Here is a 16733-nt window from a genome sequence, read left to right on the forward strand (position 1 = left end):
AGATTCCTCTGCTAAGGTCTCTAACATTAAGAAGTCACTAGTCCAAATGGACTTAAAATCACTGTGCATCCATACCTGTGTGAACCTGTTCTTGTTCCTGAATATTCTGGCTCTATCACATCCTAAGCTCTCCTTTGGAAATTAGCTTACAGTGTTATGTCCCACTCAGTTTTCCTATCAGATTCACTTTGTGGATGATATTTTTCTTACCTCACTGAACCCTGGGTTTCTGGTTCTGGTACTTCCAGGTGGGACCCATCCATTAGCGATCCACGTGAAAACGTGAGACTTTGCCAAGGCAAATTTCGCAGCATGCAACCACTGCCTGGAGTATCAAGTGCCTGCATGTATGTGTTAGAAGGAAGGTCCCTTAAGGTGGGTATTTTCCCTGTGGTCTAATAAAAGGGACTTCAACCGTGGAGTCAACACAGGACTGGGTAGAAGGCCCAGATCTTCCCCTTCCTTACTCAAGCCATTAAACCCTTAATATCCTGTGGTAGAATAAGAATTGTGTCTGCCCTGCAATGTTAAAAGAGGTACTGAATGCAGACAGCCTCACCAAGATCAGCTATTTAAGGGCTGGTTCCCACTTCTTTCCTTAGTTGGGAAGTGGTAAAAAATAAATCAATTTGTTGGTATGAGAATTTCTGGCACAGAACAGGTGCTAAGAAGATATTTTCTACTTAGGTGAATTTTTCATTCTTAAAAATAATAAATTCTCCACATTCGGAATTACTTTAATGCCTTTTCAGTTAAACTCTAATGAAAGAAGTTAGCAATAAGTCAATTGCAGTTATATTTACATTTTTAAAACCCAACTCTCATACTGTCTGTCTGTCTGTCTGTCTCTCTCTCTCTCACACACACACACACACACACATATAAACACCCCCACACACAATGAGGGAAGAAAATCCTTTGAAAAAACCAAGAACATATCTGGCTCTCTTTCACATACTTCTATCTTCTGCCAGAATGGGAGCTGTGTGAGTACATACCAAATGAAAGAAAATATTAATATTATGAAGAATATTCTGAAGAACATATTCCCCACATAGGATGGCCTTCACTTACTTATTCATTCATTCATTCAGCAAGCCCTTTTGGAGCATCCATTTCATATTAAGGACAGCATTAGACACTAAAGTCACAATGACAAACAAGATACTGCCTTTGCCTCAAGAAGCCTGCAGTCTAGCTGTGGGTGGAATGTACAGTGGAAAGTAGAGAAGACAAAGAAGAGGGGAGAGAATGAAGATAAAAAGATAAATATATATAAAGGCAAGGGTGTGTTACAGTTCCAGTGAAGCACAAAGCAAGGAGTCTTCCTGGGGCTGGAAAGAAGGGAATGAGGAGAGGAGTAGGGAAGGAAGTTTAAGGAAGGAGGTGAATTCCTGTGAAGTGAATCCAAACCAGGGAAGCAAAAGGGAGGGACACAGGACATTCCTGTGGGAGATAACAGGCTTAGAGGCTTAAAACAGCAAGGGACCCTGGGCAACAGCAACTGACAGTTCCTTTGAGTGGTTGGGAACATCGAAATAGGAGCCAGGAAATCCTAGCTATCAGCTTGAGTTTTGTAGCAACTTATCTGGGTTCAAGTATGAGTCCTACCTCTTCCAGTTGGAGAGCTTGGGGAAATTAATATCCTTACCTATAAAACAACAACTCCTTCTCTGATAAGTCTTTGTGGACTTAAGAGAACCTGGAATTGGAAGTATTGTGGTGTGGGCACTTACCAGTGGTAAAGAAGAGATAATGATGGTGGTGGTAGTGCCCTTTCTTACGTGGATGCTTTTACACATTCCACCATCTGGAATGCCCTTATCCCCAAATTCTTCACCAAAATCACTACTGCTTGCCCATCAAGTCTCAGTTCAAATTTCATTCCTTTCAGTAAGCTGGAGTAAGGTGCCCCTTCTCTGATCTACCAGAGCACATTCATACTCTTATTTTCTCCAATGACTTAGTTTTTCATGTCCTCCTCCTTCATCCCAGGCAAATAGAGAGGAGAAAAGAAGCCAGATTGTATGCTTCTTAAAGATTGGCTCTGTGTCTTATGCCTTTTGGTATCTTCATCTGTGCAACAGAGTATTATGTATTCAATAAGTATTTGTTGAAATAACATACTGTTGGGAATAGAATTGGAAACTAGAATACAGAATGGTTCTTTCATAAAAGAAAACCCTGAAAAAATCAGGATTCTGATAGGAAATATAATAAAGATTAAAGCCTGCAGGGAGTGAAGAGTGCCTCATCCCCCTTTGGCAGCATTATCTGCATAATGCAAGATAATTACCACCTCTGGCTATGAGCCTCTGAAGCACTGACATAGGGGTGACCACACCTAGATGAGCAGAGTGCATCAGAAAAGGCCTGAGTTGAAACCAGAAAGGTGCTATGAGAAGTGAAAAGAAAAAAAAGAGTAACCCAGGCAATGGGAACATCAAGCAAAAAAACCCCTCATCTGGCAAAGAGCTTGGCTTGTTTCAGAGTCAGAAAGGGGACCACACTGGTTAGAGAATAGTCATGGAGTGGAGCAGGAAGGGAGACAATGGGACACAATATGGTCAGAGGGAAGAACAGGGGCTAGATAATGCAGGGTTGTCGGGGTAAGGTGAAGGTTCTGGGGTTGTTTTCTAAAAGCAATGTAAAGGTTTAAACCAGGTATATGAAGTGATTAAAATTTAAAATCACCACCTGGCTGTTGAGTGGAGAATTAATTGTGATAAAGCATGCTGGAAGCCAGGAGCCCACTAAAGTTGTTGCCATAGGGGTGCCTGAGTGGCTCAGTCATTAAGCGTCTGCCTTCGGCTCAGGCCATGATCCCAGGGTCCTGGGATCGAGCCCCACATCGGGCTCCCTGCTTGGCGGGAAGCCTGCTTCTCCCTCTCCCACTCCCCCTGCTTGTGTTTCCTCTCTCGCTGTGTCTCTGTGTGTCAAATAAATAAAATCTTAAAAAAAAAAAGTTGTTGCCATAATTCAGGTAAGTGTGCAAGGAGTTTGGGTGACAGGGGTGGAGGTGGATATGGAAATTAGACTGAAGATACATTTAGGAGGTAGAATGGGCAGGATTTTCTGATGTACCAGGTGATGAAGAGAAGAAGGAGGCACCTTAGCAGAAACCAGACTCTGACTTGAGTCTCTGAAAAGAAGATACTGGTATCATTTAATGAAGTGAATTGAGACAGGGGTAGGCAGCAAGGATCAAAAGTCTTGATGGTAATATAGCAAGTGTATAGTGTCTATTAGACATCTAAGTGAGAATATGGAGTACAGAGCAGTATCTAAGAACAGAGGGAGAGGGAGAGTTCTGAGTGGGAGACACAGTCTGTTGGTATTCAGCATCTGGTAATTAAATCCATGGTATTTATCAACACCACTCAGCCAGAAGTTACAAACCAGATATCCTGACCCCTTCTAAAAATATTTTTGGTGTGATCCTGTATCTTCTATCATCTCCTCATTAAACATCTCTCCAAGGTATTTCTTTGGGAAGGGGAGTGGGTTTTGCTCTGGTATGCCTTTAGGTGAGCCATGACCTCTCCACAATTTCAATTTACATCTAACTGTAATATTTATGTTACCTCTTAACTTTGGAGGCATTCAGTGTTTAAATGCTCCTGAGGACTTCAGAGTTCCAAGTCCCTAGAGGTACCAGGGAAGAGGTCACTATGATAGTCCCCGAACAACCTTAATTACTCGATGAAGAATATCACCATAATTTGCCTTCATTATCCCCAACTCATCATTCCTAAAAAGAAAAAAGCCCAAAGTTATGTAAAACAAGCAAACAAACAAAAAACTCCAAGCATATGACAATACAAAGCAAAATCGATTGAACACAGAGTCATCTGGTATCAAAGGAGAAAAGGCTACCTGAATAAGATAATATTGTGATCCTCTCTTCTTGTACTTTTGTTCTAAAGTCACAGAAGTGGTCTCTGCTCTGAGGCAATTGAAGACAATACTGTAGTTGAGCTTATTACGTCATTATTGACACAGTGCTCAGACCATGGCACTGCCTGTCTTTCACAGTGTGCTAGGTATTAAATGTCCATCAAATTCTAAAATCTTTCTTGCTGATCATGGTGGTACATATTTTTGGTTTTTTCCATCCAAACCATCCAATCTTCTTGATTGCTTCTAACAGAACCCCATGTTTATTTGGATAACCTCCTCCCTGCTTTCTGCATGTGTGTCTTCAAGTACACTGAAGAGAAAAATTGGTGTAAGATTTAATTCTAGGCAACAAAAGTCGAGCAAAACTCTCTGTGGAACTCTTAAAATGAAACTCAAGAAAGAAATTTCTCTTTGTCCACAGAACATTTTCAGTTGTCATTTCTGCAGGTCAGTTTTGGAACTAGAGCAGGCATGTAATGACCATGACAGAACCTAGTTTGAGAGAGACAAAGCAGAATGGTGCAAATTGCCTGGATCCTAGGTCATGTTATTCAGGCACTGAGCTAACTGACTCAAAGTGCTCTTTTCATTTTGTGAAATTATCATTTTTTTCTGATTCCTTTAACCAATTCAGTTAGAATTTTCTGTTACTTTGTGAGGAGTGGGTGTGTGTGTGGGGGGGGTTCTTGTTAAAAGGTTGCACTTCACCTACTTTCCCTTTTTAAAGTTTATTATTTATTTTTTTTAGTGATCTCTACACCCAATGTGAAGTATGAACATATGACCCCAAGATCAAGAGTCGATCGCTCTTCCGACTGAGCCAGACAGGTGCCCCTATTTTCTCCTTTTAATCTTCAGCTTTCTTGTCTGCAAAATAAAAGTCTAGCATAAAGTATCTCTAAGAAACATTTAAAATTTTATGATTATGGAACTGCTGCACGTCAAGTGTACTTTAATATTTTCTGTCTCCTCTGAAAGATGCTGTGAACTACTGAGACCCTTGGAATTAATCCTTCAAGAAACCCAAAGTATCTGTATTGAAAACAACACATGTCCTATGTAATTAGGAGACGAGGAAAGGGGGAACTTCCTCACCTCTGCATCTGAAATTTCCAGGCAAATTTTATGCTTAAATCCAATGACACTAACAGAGGTCAGTCATGTGGCATTGGTATTGCTCAAAAGGCAATTAGCAACCAATATGCCAGGAAAATGGTTATCCAAGTATTAAAGAGGAAAATTTTGGTACACCCTGATGATTGTCATTAGCCAAAAAAGATTCTTTTGGATTAAAATGGTACCACTAAATTAAAACCTTTAAAGGCCAGCTATTATTAGCATTCATGAAAGTGGATGGTATAAAATCAGGCTGTTGAAAAACCTTTTGTTCTTATTAAGATATACCTTCAGTAACACCTGTCTGGCTAATAATATCTCAGACAGTACTTGGATCATCCTGAAAGATGGACCAGGAACGTGTTACCATTTTTACTTTCAACCTAAAGATACAAACCTCAGGAATGCTTCCCAAGGTCACAGAACTGAGTCCCAAATTTAGATCTTGTCTTTGTACTACTTGGTTTTAAGCTCTTCCCTCAGAGTACAGTCAAATTCTGAAATATAATACAAAGTCCAGGTCCCTACATGTATTTGTAGTCTCATTCTTCACCCATCCTGATCATTTGTACTCTATAACATAGTCACACTCAACTAATAAATGCCTCAGGTCAGTTACATTGCCTTGTTTCTTCATCCTTTGCACATGTTTTCTCTGTGTCTGAAATATTTTCTTCCCCTCTATTAATCTAACCTCTATATAGCATCTGTTTTGGGCTTTGTAAATGCCTCCTCCCAAACCTTATATTTACCCCTCCAAGCACTCATCATTATATATTGTAATAGTATTCATTTGCATCCTGGGCTGTGCTCCCTAAAAACAAGCAACAGCTCTATTCATATTTGAATCTTCTTTCAGTGAATGTCAAATGACTGGAACATGAAAGAGTAAGTCCAAGCTTCTATCCATCATGCCATGCTGTGCTCACTCATCAACCAAAGTCAACATTGCTTGACTCAATTTTATGTTCTTCAGAGGATATATATAAAGGAACAATTTTACTACAGATGCCATTCCTTGGTCAAGAATACCTGTCTTGCATAGTTTCTCTACCCTAATTCTTTTATTGTCTCAAAAACAATTATTCAAGGAAAAGGCCCATCCCATTAAATACAAAAAGTACTTTCATGCTATTTACTTTCCATTAAAATAAAGTGGAGTCCATTTTTCTTAGGGCAAAATCCTGGAAACCAGAGTTGTGAAAAGTGGTGTTTTTAAATCCAGCAGCAGTGATTCATCTTGGGAATTAAGGTTTCTGATGAGAAAGAGCCTCACTAAAGGGTCAGTCAATAGTTTCCCGATAGGGTCCCATCCATTAAAATCAGCAACAACTTGGATCTACTAGGCTAACTCAGGTTCCAAAACAGAGGGGCAAAGACTGTCTCTATTTGTATAGACTTTCCCCAACCCTAATATAAAAGACACTCATAATGCAAAACCTATTTTTTTACTTACAGAAGCCACTCTTCCTCAAGAGGATTAGCATATCTGTTGTCACAGTCCTTGAGGCCCATTTGTCATCTCTCCAAATGTTGTTTACATACTTTAAAATGTTCAGTTTGGCTTAGGTCAAGGAGGACTAGTATGTTTCTGAACTCAAAAGTCAGACTGCATCTCTTGGGAAGACAAATGAGTTTATAGCCTTCTTTGTTCCTTCACTCAAAGAATCTTAATTGAATGCCTGCTATTCACCAGAAATTGGGCTAGGCACTAGGATTACCAAAAGCAAAAGGCAGAGACCCTTTAAGAGTTAGCAGAGAGACTTATATGGAAACAAATAATTACAGCTCAGAAGACTATTTGTCATTAAGCAGGCACTGAGATTATGTGAGAACATAGGTGATTAGTTGAGACCCTTACTACTGCCTAAGGAAATCAGAGAACTGAGAAAACTCTGTTTGAGATTTGAAGTAAAAATAGGGGTTTTTTAAAAGGACAATTGAGTGGAAGGGTAGATCAAGCAAAGGAAACAATGAGTCCAGAGATAGTAGGAAGGCTATATATAAACATAGCATGATATAATTTCTCCTCAATTAGATGATCCATGCAGCTACCCTAGATATCTTCCATTTTTGTAGTTAAGCACCGGGATGAGTAACTGCATTTTTTTTATTGAATTAATCAGCCCTTTAGATAGCATTTAAACTCAATATTCTTCTTCCCCTACCTTCCTGGTACAGATCCATGATGAGATCTTGCAGATGTTACTACAATATTAGAAGATACTTTTCAGCTCCCTGGTGACTTCAAAATGAGTTTTTATCATCATTATAGTTAATAATAATTGCAAATAAAATTCTTAGCTTTTATGTCATAAAAATTGATTCTTGCTATACAGTTCTCTATGAAAATGTCATATCCCTTAAAAATTGCTACTAGAACAAATTATAATACAAAGCACTTACATAGCATTTTTGTTTGGAGAGATAATTTAAGTTTATTGCCCTTCTGTTAGTGGGAAGAAAAGCCTGAACAGGGTTAATTGCCTTCCCCAGGCCACATGATCCATTGTGGTACACAGAGAATGAGATTTCAAATTAAGGATGACCGTCCAAAGGAAAACCTATCCAATCTGCCCTATGACCCATTTGCAGGTAGTGGGGTAGGCTGCACACATTGGATCATTCTTCCCAATCCTAACCTTAAAAAAACAAAAACAAAAACATGAGTTCTATGAAAAAAAAATTTTTTTTTAAGATTTTATTTATTTATTTGACAGAGAAAGACACAGCGAGAGAGGGAACACAAACGGGGAGTGGGAGAGGGAGAAGCAGACTCCCCGCTGAGCAGGGAGCCCGATGCGGGACTCGATCCCGGGACTCCAGGATCATGACCTGAGCCGAAGGCAGTCGCTTAACCAACTGAGCCACTCAGGTGCCCTATGAAAAATTTCTAAGAGATAAGCCCATTCAGAAGGTAAACGTCCTCTATTTCACGGCTTATCATCCAGCTTAAATCTAGTTCTGCTAATGTAACACCATGCTGGGGCTCTCCAGGAGAGGTCAGGTATAAAAATGATTAATTTTGTTTCAGTTGTGGTATACTGTTTCCAATTGTATCCTACCAACCTGGCATATATCCAAGGACTAAAGAACATTAGTAAATGAAAGGAGAAAGGTTAGGGTGATATTCCTGGCTACCACTGTTTTGCCAAGTTTCAGATGAGGCTGGCAAGAAGGGAGAAAATTGTCCAACATACTCTCTGCATAGTGTGACTATCTATCTCCCTAGTTAACAAAAGGTGTTGATTACCAGATGGCCTCAAATCAAGTCAGAGAACAAAACCATAGAAAGCCAAACAAAATGTCCATACATTTTCTTTAAAGAAATTTGCTGTGAATTTAAAAGACAGAGCAAGTTTTCAAACCAGATTACCAATTAAACAAGGTCTGAAAATTTTATTTAGCTCACTTTAGAGCTGAGAGACCTTACCAGTCACTTAATAATCAACAAATATATATTCAAAGTCTACTATGTGAAGGGCTTAGTATTAAGAAAGCCCTGTGAGAGATAAAAGAGATAGACCTGAAGAGAGCTCAGCTCTCATAGAATTCATGTTATTAAATGATCCTATGTATCTTCAGAAGATGTTCAGACTCCATCTGTGATACACAAACACAGACGATTCTTACAAGTAGACTATAGAGCAAGTTTGTCTTCTTTAGTAATTCTTTAGCTTAGGGTTACTGAAGCTTTAATATTCATTAAATCACCCAGAGGGCTTGTCAAAACACAGATTGCTGGTTCCTACCCCCAGAGTTTCTAATAGATTGGGTCTGGGTAAAGCCCAATAATTTGCATTTCTAACAAGTTCATGAGGAATGCTGATGTTGCTGGCCTAGGGACCACATTTTGAGAAGCACCACCTTATCTTATGTAGAAATATAGCTTCTTATCCATGCTTTATTTGTAGAATCATGCCTTTTCAGTGAAAATTAGTGATTTGTTATCACAAATTTGTCATCAAGAACGTCTTTACTACCTGACCAAAAACATTTTCCAGAAAATTATTAACACTTATTTTTCCAAGAAGCAAATGAATATTAAATATTTTCTGAAATAGTTCAAATTTACCTAAAAATGCATTATACTACAATACTTCTTCAAAGTAAAAGTTGCCATTTAAATACTTTAAATGTCAAATTTAAAAAAAAAAGAAACTTTATATTTTAAGAAAAAAAGTGAGTAAAACAAAACTATGCAAATTTATAACATTATCACTCTTTACTAAAAAAATAAAAACATTTAATGCTTCCTTTAAAAACAGTGGGATTTATAGTCATTTGAAATAAAATTATCCTATAGACTTTTAAATTGTAAAAACTTGGCATAAATGCAAACTGTAAATGACTATAAATTGGTCGTCAGCAGAATATCTAACTTGTGGTCCTTTTCATGTTTATCACAGGCTCCGATTTTTGCGTTAAGCATATGAGGAAGCTGTGTCAGAATAAGTAAAAGGATGTAGTCCATTCCTAAGAGAAAAAAATTCTCCCACACACAATATCCTTCATTCTAATTTTTTGTAAGTCTTCTCTTTTGGCTTCAAATATCACCACTTAAAAGAATGGCCCATTCTCCTAATGCTGAAGAAAAATCTGTACCTTGCCAAATGGAACTGTAGGGTTCACTGAATACCGATGATAACTCTTTCTTTAGTGTGTCTGAGTCTGTGTTGAGATCATAATGTAATAAAGTTTCTTTCTTTTTTTTTCTTATGACTAAAGTCTTTAGGATGAAGACCAAGAAGACTCTCTAAAACAAAATACAGTATAGAAGCACATTATAATTTTTGCTTTTAGAATTTCATGTAATAGTGAAATTGGGGGGGTACATTTTGCACATTGTAATGACATAAAGAGGTGGAGTTTTTTCTTATATACTCTCTGTATTCCTAAGTTTTTGTGGATGTAATTATGAAATAATCTTTAAGACTAAATGCAGCACCATGTGGAATACAGATGTGGTACCCATCCTTTAAGCTGGGAGTGTGGAATTACCAACCAGTAAAAATTGGTGCCAATTGGTACATTTCCAAACCAGTGTCACCACACCAACTCATCACATTGTCATATTCCAAAATACCAACTGCTAAAGACAGAAATCATTTTCTAATGACCATCCCCTCAAGCCTACACATTTAATAAAATAAAATGTACACATGAGAAGATTTTCATTCTCTTTTACTCCCTAATTTTATCCCCTGTTTTGTACACAACAATTTTGGATGGGGCTCTGGATTAGAGGTAGTAAGGGGAAAATGTCTGTATTTGCATAACACTTCAATACTACAATATAAAAGGCAGTCAAAATTGTCATGAAATGTATTTGCTCACAGAGAATCTACTCTGAAGACAATGAAAATCCTAAATACACCTTCAAATATGTTCTGTAAAAGTCGTAGGTACTCCTCCAGTAGTATGTACTTCTGGGATCATTTTTTACACAGAACACAGGGAACCTGAGTGTGAAGGTAGTGACAGAATAACCTAGGCAGGTCTTAGAAAGGGGAAAGGGAAAGAGACTGACATGAAAGGGTCACTACATGGGAAAAGTAAAGAAATACTGTGTACCGTATTTTGAAGTTTCCATTTTAAAATAAAATAATAGGATTCCTGATCCAAGAATCACCAATCCTGAGGATTCACACACAACTTCCAACTTCAAAGAAAGGATGGACAATTCTTCTACTACCCGTACACATACATGGGTGCTAGATTTCTATTAAAATACGAAAGAAGAAAAACCTCTCACTTTTTTAGGCAAAGTTCTAAATTTGCAATTCCACTGGAAAAAAAGTAAACCAAGTTCAGAGATTTGACTGGAAGACTTAATTTGCTTTCAGTTTAGCCAAGAGAAGCTAGGATAGGGAAGATAAAGCCAAGTTTGTTGCCCAAAGTAGGGACAATTTTTCAGAAATGAAGTTTATAATAAGCCAAGATTAGATCTGTATTTAGCATTCCCAGATTGTCCCTAAAACTTTCCATTACAGATCTCAGAGTAAAAGATCCTTTTTTTAGAGTGCTGCTACCTTGACAGTAAGATTTGTAATCATTTCAAGAAAAGCTTTATTGCTTTTCAAGCTCTGAAATGGGAAAGGGTTTTATGAGTGCATTGCATTCAACATTTCATCCAAAGTGATCTGAAAACACACCTGATACCTTTATTTGACTTACTCTGCTCTATTCTCTCTTATCAGTTTTGACTATAAGAACATACCTGTTCAAGTACGTCAGGAAAAATGTGTCAGGGACTGGTTGAGCTGGAGAATGGCCAGAATGACAAAAACAAATGTCAAGCAACCTGAATAATGTTGACCACTTTATTCCATTATGAGTCCTCCAGGCCCCTCCTTCTTCAGCTCTGCCACCACTGTAACCACAAATAGCCTTCACTGATAATAGTTGCTAAATTTGACTCACTGCAGATATCACCACTTTTTAAACTTCAGGTGGGGAAAAGACACACAAACACACCTGTTCTTTCTCCTCCCACACATTTTGGCCTTTAAAGCTATTTTTAGCCAAAGCAATTCATTTTTGTTCATTCCCATTGCATTCTTTTTAGCAGTAGTTAAACTGTCAAGAGAAGGAACAGCCAGCATTTACTACACTGACAATGGGGGGAAAAATTCCCTAGAGGATTATTACACTGAAGTATGGGGAAAAAGTCCCTAGAGGTTTTAGAATTTTTAAAATGGAGCAATTTACAACTTATTAAGTATCTGGATATTTCTGGAGCCCCAAAGTGGGTCACTTATCATTATCTGCAGGCCAATCAGCTTTCAAAATAAGGGAGTTTTGTTTAAAGTTTTCAAATAGTAACTTTAAGACTGAAGTGAAAACTAACTCTAAAAAAATCATGCTTGAAAAAAAGATAGATTCCAAAAATCCAAAAAGTCTCTTCAGCTCCAATATCTAATAGCTTTCCAAAAGCCTCTCATCTTAGGGTTTTTCCTTGGGTTGCTACTGCATTTTGTTCATAGGCTAATGCATTACCTAAATATAGATAGCCATTTTTAGTATAAATTCCAAAAGCCATAAATGTTTCATAATTGAGCACATAATTTGAAGTAAGAGAGCTTTCCACTCATCCCCTTTTACTGTTGCAAATTGGAAAATACTCAAGTAATTACTCCCTTAATAGTTCAATGCTTGCAACTTTATATACTTTATGAACATCACAAGCATCTTTTGCTCCCCAGAGCAATGGGAGGGGGGGAGCACAAAAGAACTTAACTTGTACAATTAACCAAATCATCCATTGCTTTGATTCAAGATTCCTTCATTAAGCCATTAATAGAATACATTGCTAAGTGGTGGGTTGTCCAATTTTTATGATGCCTTTCATTTCAATGGCTGCAGTTAGAATGAAAAAAAAAAAAAAAAAACAGCATCTGCAAGATCAGCAAGATGATGCAAAACCCTTACACTAGAAACATATTTTTCTGCCTCCAGAGTTTGCCTGAGGGCAGTTAATGCCAGAGCACCAATAAGGGAAATGATTGTAAGTCCCAGAAAGTAGCATTCTTTTGTCCTTACCCAGTAAATAAAAGGGCAAATAAAACACTTGATTCCTATGACCTCAAACACTTAAACAGAAAGCCACTGGTCATTTTATGGTTTTCTAAACATACTCAAGGTAGACAGCCAGTTTGTAATTCTATCCCACTTAAGGCTACAGCATATATTTTCCACCAGAGTTTATATATCACAATGTGGAGTGTCATATATGTACTGTTTAGTCATTGTTCAGTGATGGTATGCTTATATAAATGACAGAAGTGGGAATCTGACATGCAGAGAAAAAATTATATCCTAAAGCACAGCATTTTATTTCTAAAGTTAGACACAGTGCAAAAAATTCAATACTAAGATGTTGCTTATGCCATTAGAGATGGTGTAAATTATCTGAATTTGAGTTCTTTATGATTTCAGTTAACTTTATGTATTTATATATGATGAAAGTCTAATTATGTATCATTTGATACATCCTGGATATTTCATTGCTTTTAAAAATAATTGCAGATAAACGGAGTTCAGTTTACGGTCTATTTATAACTGAAAGACTGACAAGGGTAGGTAGGTTCACAAGAAAAAACTTACTGCCACAAATTATATTTTTAAATTACAGTCTCTGCAGTATTTTCAAAGGCCTGAGAGATAAAAGTAATATAATCATAAAAATCCAGTTATGTCAAATTTTAGAATCTCAATAAAAGATATGCAATTGTATATGAATTAGAGATTGCAGTAAGTAAAAATGATCTATCGGGTTATCAGATTTTTCCATAAAAGAGTTCCAGAGGAGCCCATAACTACCCCCCCCCCAGGATGCAAAATATCCACACAGATGAACTGCAAGATAAAATAAACTCCTCCATTGGGTTATTATAAGTCCGGTTATTTATAAGTCTCCATGTAAGTAAGAACATCAAAATAAGAACAAAGAGGATAGCATAAACATTACTTAAAACTAAAAAGGAACAGTCAAATTCCAAGCTTGGTCCTTTTCTTTTAACCATATCAGACAAGTCTCAAATTTAAAACAAGCACTTGTTTCAAAGAGCACTTCCAATCACCTTCCTGATTTTGAGTTTCATGATGGCATACATAAGAGCATATGTTTGTATACTCCCTCTGTAGACTTTTATACTCCCTCACTATAGTTGCTTTAAAATAACCAACAGTTAAACACTCACAATGATTAATATGCTTTTCTTTGGAAAGGATGAGAAGTCCCAAATCCATATGGCAATGAAATGCTGTTATCAAATTTGTATTCAATTTAATATTACCTGTTTCCAGCAGTTTGCAAATTCTTCACCAGTTTCATCAAGAAAACTGACATGGAATAAAAACTCTAGAAGCTCAAATCTCATTAAACTTTCTTCCTGACATATACCACTGATAGATTCTCAGTCAAAAAAGTGAAAGTCATCAAGGTAAAAGAATTATTAAGTGAAAACTACTCTCTCCAGTCTATACACACATGCAAACAGAACCAAACTCTTTACTGAGATCCAACCTTTAATTCAAACTCAAAGCAACTAGGTATCTTTACTGTCAGTGCCCTGCCATACCAACATCCATGTGTTCGGTAGATGAATGAAGATACATGTGCAGAAACAGAAGGAAGGAGGAAACCTTGGTCCTACCTTGACTGTTTTGGAGGGTTGACACTTGATTTGATGGGACACGCTGGCGGTTTGGTTCATGGTTCAGGACCCTGGACAGCGCACGACCCCAGGTGGAGTTCGGGACGGACTGGAGATCAAGTCCCTTCTACTGGACTTGAGCAGGGGCTGCTGCTGTAGCTGTTGCTACTGCTGTTGCTTCTGCTTCTGCGGCCGCTGCTGCTTTCTTACTCCAAAGGCTGAAACGCCGTCAGATCGGAGGGATCTGTATCTCAGCCCTAAATAAAGCATTCATTTGGTTCATCAGTCTCAAAGCTCTTGACGATACTGAATAGAAAGCTACAGACTGTTTCAATTCACTTGTACTGTACCTTTTCAGTACTGAGATGTGACAGCTTCACAGTACAGCCAATGATCTTGGCTCTCATTTCTCCTTTCAAAGGGACGAATACCAGAAAACATACAGAGATCAATTGCAGTACCACAGTTTAAAGAGACACTCTCAACTTCCCCGCTTCTAACCAGTTTATACTTTTTTTCAGTGCAAAAGAAATCTTTCTCTCTCTCCCCCTCTCTGCTGGATTTTTCTTTACCATAATCCATTCTCATTCTGATACTAAATTTTGTTTCTTCCTAGGTAGTGTTTGTAGTCAAAACAGCAGTAAATGCTGGGGAAGGACCTGTTGCCTGGTTTAACACTGCAGATTTTTACATAGTATGGTAAGAGATTCACATTCTCTATGGATATTTAAGAAATTCTGCAGTGACAGCCAGCTAAGATACCAATTCTTCTGTAAGCTGTGAGAAAGCTTATGGTATATAGAAACGTTTTCAAATATAATAGTTACTAGATGTTACACTAAAACAAGAAAATAGTTTTTTTCCTTCTTTTTTTAATTTTTAACCATATCTTTCCTTGAGGTCATTTTTTAAAAATTCCCTGGGACAAACTAGTATTTAGCTCATGCCAGTCCAACTTCCCGCATAGTTACCTCTCTGGCCCAAATGACTTTTTTTTTGCAAAATAAATCATAAATGCTTATGAATAAGGTTTCTACCAGAGTAACCAGTTCCCATCGTCACATTGGCACCAACTAGTATGAATATATCCTAGTTGGAAATAAGAGATCCCGTAGGCTTGACTTAATGGAGTATATTATTTTCCAATATGTATTATAAAGTATTGAATGCAACCTAAGCTAAGTGTATATGTCTCATGTATTTTTTAAGACAAACACTTTTTACTCATCAGAAATATACCCTGCTGGTGAAATGCCAAGTTTATAAGAGTCAGCTGCATGAAGCTTTCAGAAGCTCCCAGGACTCCAGGATCATGACCCGAGCCGAAGGCAGTCGCTTAACCAACTGAGCCACCCAGGCACCCCAAAGGTTAAGATTTTAAATCACAAATGTGGCTGATACTGTGGCTTACATTATATTTTTATTGCACAGTGGTAATTTAAGTAACATATAAATTGAAAAAAATTTATATTTGAAATTTCAAAACATTATGTATTTGAAAATTATGAAAACTGCATCTCACTTGTGAGATGCAGCTAAATCAGTATTTAGAGAAAATGTATGTACTTAAATGTACATATTAGAAAAGCAGAAAGGCATAAAATTAATAATAAGCCAAATGTTAATCTCCAGGAGTTATAAAAAAGAATGATAAAATAAACTCAAGTAAGATAGGGGAGCAGATAATAACAAGAATGGGAGAAATTAATGAAGTAAAAAATAATACAAAGCATATGACCCAGTGAACAAGCCCATGAACATGTCAACATACACTTAACAGTTTGATATCTCTAAAGAAATAAATATCCTACACCACTAGGGTCGGCTCAGCTCCTCTTAGATATTACTTAGTAGCAGATATCTGAGGAACCTCTAAACTAAATTATCTGGGTAGTCCAAGCAGAATGTCAGGGGCGGGAGTGCCCTGAGGGACAGGGTGCAAAAGTTCAGATAGGATTTCTCACCCACATCATACAGTATAAAAGGAATCAGCAGTACGAAAGGCAATATTTGCAAGCCTGCCACAAAAAGGCATGGGCAGCTAGATTACAACCACTGTGGTCACATGAGAATTCATTTCTTTTCCAAAATTCTTCAAAACTCCTTTGCATTCAGTCCCCTTAGAAGGTAGATAGGATGATGCAAAAAAAGACACTGGCATTACTATCTATAGGTAATTGACCAGAATCCACCTAAAATCCTTGCCCAGTGTTGAATTTCATAAATAAAAAAAGGGAGGATGCACATTAAAAGGATGACTAGTCTACACTATATATTCTCTACATCCCACACTTACCATTATATCAAAATCTAAGTCCCAAGAAAATCAATTGTTCAGAACAAAATATATCACCCAAACCTCATTTTTGGTATTGTTTTTCCTGTTACATTATCATTTCATGAATCAAGAAAATTAAAACCATAGTAATTTTAAAACATTTCTATTTCAAGCATATAGATTTTTCATAATTTTGTGAAATCTGCTGTGTCTTAATATGTTCAGTTGGAATGTACAACCAGAAAAGATGAGATTTTAAAACTTTAGCCAAATGCTAAAAA

The 16733-nt window shown here is 37.3% G+C and overlaps 1 protein-coding gene across 1 annotated transcript in view; it reads right to left on the reverse strand.

Moving 5' to 3' along the window:
- The window catches only part of DPP10 (dipeptidyl peptidase like 10), a 1400194-nt gene extending 1385958 nt beyond the window's left edge, over window positions 1-14236 (reverse strand). The window contains exon 1 of the mRNA XM_021695867.1: window positions 14175-14236. Coding sequence (XP_021551542.1) covers window positions 14175-14234 — 60 coding nt within the window. The 5' untranslated portion in view covers window positions 14235-14236. The remainder of the gene's footprint in view (window positions 1-14174) is intronic.
- Window positions 14237-16733: the final 2497 nt, after the last annotated feature.

This window comes from Neomonachus schauinslandi, chromosome 3 (assembly GCF_002201575.2).
Source record: "Neomonachus schauinslandi chromosome 3, ASM220157v2, whole genome shotgun sequence".
Classification (NCBI taxonomy): Eukaryota; Metazoa; Chordata; class Mammalia; order Carnivora; family Phocidae; genus Neomonachus; species Neomonachus schauinslandi.